This window comes from Colobus angolensis, unplaced genomic scaffold (assembly GCF_000951035.1).
Source record: "Colobus angolensis palliatus isolate OR3802 unplaced genomic scaffold, Cang.pa_1.0 Scaffold49, whole genome shotgun sequence".
In the NCBI taxonomy this organism is placed as follows: domain Eukaryota; kingdom Metazoa; phylum Chordata; class Mammalia; order Primates; family Cercopithecidae; genus Colobus; species Colobus angolensis.
Genome location: NW_012118376.1, coordinates 9164415 through 9171696, shown reverse-complemented (window position 1 = coordinate 9171696; position 7282 = coordinate 9164415). Strand labels below are relative to the sequence as shown.

The following is a 7282-nucleotide window of genomic DNA, read 5'->3' as shown; positions in this document are numbered from 1 at the left end:
TGTAATATACTGATTACCAACTCATACGCCATGGCACACTTAGGGACCTCAAGTCTCACAAGAGTTTCATCAAGTTTAGCCCAGTACTTTTTTTTTTTTTTTTTGAGACGGAGTTTTCACTCTTATCGCCCAGGCTGGAGTCCAATGGTGCGATCTTGGCTCATTGCAACCTCTGCCTCGTGGGTTCAGGCAGTTCTTCTGCCTCAGCCTCCCTAATAGCTGTGATTACAGGTGCCCACCACCACACCCAGCTAATTTTTGTATTTTTAGTAGAGACGGGGTTTCACCATGTTGGCCAGGCTGGTTTCGAACTCCTGACTTCAGGAGATCCACCTGCCTTGGCCTCCCAAAGTGCTGGATTACAGGCATGAGCCGCTGCACCCAGCTGCTCACTAGCTTATTTCTACAAGTGAGGTTAAATTACTATTTCAGTGATATCTATCAGAAGAAACTGACAACAGCACCACTAGGCATGACTTGCCTCGAGAGATGGTGTGTTTTCTGCAACATGTGAGTTTTGCCTAGACCCAAGTAATGACAAGGAACTGAAAGATAATGGCTAACATATAGTAAATACTTAGTTGTCAAACACTATTCTAAGGGCTTTGCAGGTGTGAGGTCATTTAAGCCTTGGAGCAATCCTCTGAGTAGATCCTATGACAGAAGAAGAAACTGGAAACAAAGTAAGTAATTTACTCTAGTTGTATCTAGTGGCTGAATACTGATAGGGCCACTATCAAATGCAGGCAGTCTGATTCCAGAGTTTAAAAAAAAAATGACTAAATTATTGGCCTTGGTATTTTGCTACTTTCTTAAACATATCTCTGAAACTTAGGATTTTCAACTCTTAGAAATATCAAATGTAGGCTGGGCGCAGGGCTTACGCTTGTAATACCAGCACTTTGGGAGGACAAGGAAGGAGGATCACCTGAGATCAGGAGTTTGAGACCACCCTGGCCAACATGGCGAAACCCCGTCTCTACTAAAAAATACAAAAATTAGCTGGGTGTGGGGGAGTGGGCCAGTAATCCCAGCTAATCGGGAAGCTGAGGCAGGAGAATCGTTTGAACCCGGGAGGCAGAGGTTGCAGTGAGCTCAGATTGCACCAGTGTACTCCAGCCTGAGCAACAGAGCGAGACTCTGTCTCAAAAAAAAAAAAAAAAAAAAAAGAAAGAAAGAAAAAGAAAAAGGCGGGGGGGGGGGGGGGCTGATGGTGCGGGGGAACATTTCCATGTTGACAGCTGCTCTGGCTCAGAACCTTGTAATTATCCATTAGTAGAGCCATCTGGATTACTGCAATAGTTCTCTAATAGGCCTTTCTTTTCCTTGTCCCTCAAAATCTATAATAGTCTCCCATCAGAGTGTGCCTTTTAAAAGTGAGTCAGGTCATATCACTTGTCTGCTCCAATCCCTCCAGTGGGTTTTTAGTGATGCTTTTCTTATACCACCCTATTAAAAACCTCCATCCCTGCCCCTGCCCTGATTTGTTATCCTTTATCTGCTTTATTATCTCTATAGCGCTTATCACCTACGTATCATAACACATATTTGACTTGTTTTTTATCTGCTCCCATTGGAAGGCAGGGATCTTTGTTCCCTGCTGTTATCTCAGATTCTACGATGGTGCTTGGCACCTAGAAAACACTCAATATCAGCAGCGTAAGAGAGGGAAAAATGAAAAAGGAAAAGCACTCTATATATTTTTGAATAAATGAATTAGTGTGCTTGTCATGACAATTTATGATAAGGGGTTGGTACTCATCACTGCTAACAGTTAATTGAGCATTGTCTCAATTAATTGAGTTAATGTCTAAGCTTTCTGCATGTTTCATTTAATACCCACAACCACCTGTGATGTAGTTCATTATTTTTTCCATTTTACCGAGTAGAAAACTGAGGACTAGAAGCCGATTCCCACAGCACGTTTCAGTAGAGTTGGATTTTGTTTCCCTGGGCCTGCCTCTTCATAAAGGGACTGGACTAAGAATACTCTTGACCAGCCCTTAAGAACTTGGCACTCGTCTCAGTAATCTGAGATAGCAGGGTTTGGCGTCCATAGCAACCGTGGCGACAGGACGCGCTCGAGCGAGAACCAAAAAACGAGAACAGGTACAAGGCCAAACCTTCTACATTCACAGACACCTACCAAACCCCGAACATGGAACACCAAATTAGAACGCTGACTAGTGCCTGGTAATGTAGAAAATACCCAAGCTAAAACGGTAACAGAGTGACACAGCAACCATTGAAGATGCTCCACTTCAGGCACCCACGGATGTCACGTGACGGGTGGGGAACGCCCACCGCCCTGGCCTAGCGCAGCTTCCTCCGCCCACCACGGAAGTGGGGCGGGGATACTAACGCGGCGGACCCGGGTGGACGGAAGTGGCTGTTGGAGGCTTTAAAGTAGCTTTAAATTCGTGCTGTCCTGGGAGTTCGCCCCTTTCGGCTGGAGTCGGGCTTTGCGGCGCCGGATGGCTCTGGACGTGAAGTCTCGGGCAAAGCGTTATGAGAAGCTGGACTTCCTTGGAGAGGGACAGGTGAGGCTCTCTGGAGGGACAGGGAAGGCCCCGAGCGGACAGACTCGCGCCGCCTCCACCTTTGCCGGTTTTCCCGTGGAGGCCAGAGGTCTGGCTTGGCTGCTCATTCTCTTTGGGGGAAACCTCCCAGACGCACTTGCTGCCCCTTCTTTACATCCTGGGGGTGAATCCCTGAGCGGCCTCTCCTTGCTGAACAGTAGCCTAGAGCTGGACGGAGACTGACCCGCCACGTTTCCAGCCGCCGCGAGTCCGCTCAGGAACTCTGGGCTCTCTGCTTCGCGAAATGTAAAAATGCAAAAAGGCAAACACAAAAACTCCCATAAACTTACGTTATTCCTATTTTTCTTTCTAGTTTGCCACGGTTTACAAGGCCAGAGATAAGAATACCAACCAAATTGTCGCCATTAAGAAAGTGAGTTACCTCTTTATGTCGTGATTCTTCAAGTCTCCTTGAAGATGTCTGTATTATGAATTGACTGATAGCCATTTTATTAGTCTTGACCATACTCTGATAATGAGTTACTCATGTCATGTTCAGAGACAAAATAATTAGTGCTTTGTGTTCTCAAACGGAACTCTAGGGTTGAACCCGTTTTAATTTCTATTGAAATGAAGAAGCTGTATGTTATTTTCACTGCGTAAACTCATATGTTGGGGGCAAGTGTGCCCATCTTTTCGTTCTTCAGAGCTATTTGATACCGTGATCTTTCCAGGTCACTGTTTCTGCCTCACCTGTATCCACTCAGTGTGTCGTATCTGTATTTTCTGTGTACAGATTTACCATGAAAGACTTTCGCTAGCATTAACAACATTGATGTTAAGTTTAAAATGAGTTCAGTAGCTTCTTATATTCATTCAAAAGACTTGGGTCGGCTGGCCACGGTGGCTCACGCCTGAAATCCCAGCACTTTGGAAGGCCGAGGTGGGCGGATCACTTGAGGTCAAGAGATGGAGACCATCCTGGCCAACATGGTGAAACCCTGTCTCTACTAAAAATACCAAAATTAGCAGGGCGTGGTGGCGCGCTCCTGTAGTCCCAGCTACTCCGGAGGCTGAGGCAGGAGAATCGCTGGAAGCTGGGAGGCGGAGGTTGCATTGTGCCCAGATGGCGCCACTGTGCTCCAGCCTCGTGAGGGAGCGAGACTCCATCTTAAAAAATAAAAAATAAATAAAAAGACTTGGGTCATAATTACATAACTCACGTTCACCTACATTGTTTCATTTAACCTTCAAAACAATCTGTAAAGTGGTGAAAAGTAATCCTATTTTATACTTGAGGTACCTGAGGCTGAGAGATTAGGTGATTTGTCAAGATCACACAGCTAGTAATTGCTGAAGCTAGGATTTAAATCCAGGTGTCCTGATGTTGCTTTTGTTACCGTTGCTACTTTGAATTTGCTTCTCCTCCTTCAAAAACCCTAACTCCTTGGAAGTCATTCATACTTAACATTAATTCCCCCCTTTTTTGGTGATCTTCCAGCCTCCAGGCACTCTCTTGCATTCATTTCAAACGTGACTGACTCTTCTTCTCAATTATTCTTGCCATTATTATTATTATATTATTATTATTATTATTGAGACGGAGTTTCGCTCTTGTCGCCCAGGCTGGAGTGCAACGGTGCGATCTCGGCTCACTGCAACCTCTGCCTCCCGGGTTCAAGCGCTTCTCCTGTCTCAGCCTCTTGAGTAGCTGGGACTACAGGCACTTGCCACCATGCCCGGCTAATTTTTGTATTTTTAGTAGAGACAGGGTTTCACCATGTCGGTCAGGCTGGTCTCTAACTCCTGACCTCAGTTGATCCACCCACCTCGGCCTTCCAAAGTGCTGGGATTACAGGTGGGAGCCACCGTGCCTGGCCTTTTTCTTTTTTTTTTCACTTTTTTACTTTTGTCATGGCCTAGTTTATGTTTTATGATTCACCACTACAGCTTCTCCCTTGTGAAACCCTTAATTCAGAAGAATCTTTCGTCCTCTTTCTTTTGTGGTGGAGGGGGGAGGGCTCTCTCTGTCTGCCAGGTGGAAGTGTTGGAGTTCAGTGGCACAGCCATAGCTCACTGCAGCCACGAACTCCTAGACTAAAGTAACCCTCCCACCCCAGCCTTCAAGGTAGCTGGAACTAAGGACACATGTCACCAAGCCTGGCTTAGTCATCTTTTTAATTCTGTCTCTGGTTCACTATATCATAGCCACACTGACTTTTCTGTCCCTGTACAAATTAAATTCATTCCAGTCCCAGAATCACAGGGTCATTGCATTTGGTCTGGCTTCTTGGTTGGTATATTTTCCCTCTAGAACATGGCATGGCTGATTCCTTATCCAGGTTTCACTCAAATGTCTCCTCCATAGAGGCCTTCTTTGTTCATTCCAGCTAAAACAGATATGCCTCCCTCCTTCCCTGTGCTTTGCTATATTTCTGTCATCGATGTGGCATTTGTCGAAATTTGAAATCCTTATCTATGAGTTTATTGTCTGTTTAATTCCATTCACACTGTACCTAGGGCTATGGCTAGTGCATTTGTAGACACTATTAAAAATGTATTAGCCTTTCGGCTGGGCGCGGTGGCTCATGTTTGTAATACCAGCACTTTGGGAACTCAAGGCAGGCAGACCACCTGAGGTCAGGAGTTCGAGACCAGCCTGATCAACATGGTGAAACCCCTGTCTCTACTAAAATACAAAAATTAGCCTGGCATGGTACCCCTGCTAGTCTCCTGGCCTCAAGTGATTGTCCTGCCTAGGCCTCCCTAATTGCTGAGATTACACCTGTGAGTCACTATAGCTGGCCTATTTCTTGAGGTGTTTTTTTCCCCCAGTTTTAGACGTTGTATATACTTTCTACTATGAACATTGAGGATTTGGTGTTGTAGACCTTATTCCAACACTCATAATTTCTACTCCCATTCATTTGCTAGCATGTGTTTAATTTTATAAAAAGGGAAGGAATCATTAAATAAGCTACTCTGTACTCATTTACCTGTTGTGTCTTGGACTTTAGAAATACTGATTATCTCACCCTTTTAAAAAGATTATGTGGAATTTGTTTCCCAATTTATTTAACCAATCCCCTATTGATGGCCTTTTGGGTTATATCTTATTTTTCAGTGTGTGTCTCAAATCTGTGTATCTCAAAACAATATGTAGTATTGAATACTTTTTTTTTTTTTTTTTGAGACGGAGTCTCGCTCTGTCGCCCAGGCTGGAGTGCAGTGGCCAGACCTCAGCTCACTGCAAGCTCCACCTCCTGGGTTTACACCATTCTCCTGCCTCAGCCTCCCGATGCATACTTTTTTTTCCTTTTTCTTTTTTAATTTTGAGACAGCAACTTGCTGTGTGTTTCCCTGGCTGGAATGTAGTGGCACAATCATAACTCACTGAAGCCTTGACCTGTTGGTCTCAAGCATTCTGTCTGCCTCAGCCTCCCAACCAGCTAGGAGTACAGGTGCATGCCACCATGCCCCACTAAATTTTTCCTTTTTTTGTAAAGACAGGGTCTCACTATATTGACTAGGCTGGTCTTCAACTCCTGGGCTCAAGTGATCCTTCTACCTTAGTCTCCCAGTGTGCTGAGATTACAGGTGTGAGCCACTGTACTCAGCCAGTATTGCATACTTTAAGCTATATATGTATATTTGGTACATTCTTCTGCACCTTGTTTATTTTTATTTTTATTTATTTATTTTTTGAGATGAGGTCCTGCTCTGTCACACAGGCTGGAATGCAGTAGCGTGATCTTGGCTCACTGCAACCTCCACCTCCCAGGCTCAAGCAGATCTCCTGCCACAGCCTCTCAACTGCTGACCTCAGGTGATCCGCCCACCTTGGCCTCCCAAAGTTCTGGGATTACAGGCGTGAGCCACTACACCCAGCCTGCAACTTGTTATTCTGAGTCAACATTATTTCCGAAATCCTCTGTATCATATGATACATGTAGATCCAATTGATTCATGCTCATTTATTGTTTCCATTATGTGTCTACACTGAAATTTTCTATCCAAACTCTCGTTGATAAACATTTAGGCTGCTTTTTAATGTTTTCCTCTAATACATTCCTTCTCTGGGTAGTCATCTGTGAGTCATCTTGTATGCTGGTTTGAGTTTCTCTAGAGAATGTATCTGTAATTGAAACAAATTATGAATTGTTGCTTCAGAGTATCACAACCATCAGCTTCACCAGATATGGTCAAATTGTTCTCCAGAATGATTGGACCAGTTCACTGTCCCACCACATTCTCAACATCATTTGCATTGTCAGACTTTAAAACATTTGTCAATTACATAGATTGAAAATGATATGTACTTATTGTTTCAATTAACATTTCTCTGATTACTGGTAAAGTTCATCATCTTTTCTTACACTTACTGGCTTCTTAGATTTTCTCCTGTTTTTCTGTTGGATTACTTACTTTTATTTGTCCTATTAGTTTATTGGACTTATTCATACTTTTTGTTTTTTTAATAGAGACAAGGTTTCACTTTGTTGTCCACACTTGTGTCAAACTCCTGGCCTTAACCAATCCTCCAGCATCAGCCTCCCAAAGAACTGGAATTACAGGTGTGAGCCACAGCAACCAGCCAGAATTCTTTTATGTTCTGGATATTGATCCTTTGTCAGAAATATACATTGCATATATCATCTCCCAGTCTTGGGCAAGACTTTTAGTTTATTGTATCTTTGAGGTACTGAAAGTTAAAATTTTAATATGATTGAATTTGTTAATTTTTTTTTTTTTTTTTTTTTTTT

The 7282-nt window shown here is 43.7% G+C and overlaps 1 protein-coding gene across 1 annotated transcript in view; it reads left to right on the top strand.

Moving 5' to 3' along the window:
• The first annotated feature begins 2356 nt into the window (after nt 1-2356).
• CDK7 (cyclin-dependent kinase 7) overlaps nt 2357-7282 on the top strand; it is a 58867-nt gene continuing 53941 nt past the window's right edge. Inside the window, exons 1-2 of the mRNA XM_011959366.1 lie at nt 2357-2540; nt 2893-2952. Of these exons, the coding sequence (XP_011814756.1) occupies nt 2475-2540; nt 2893-2952 (126 nt within the window). The 5' untranslated portion in view covers nt 2357-2474. The remainder of the gene's footprint in view (nt 2541-2892; nt 2953-7282) is intronic.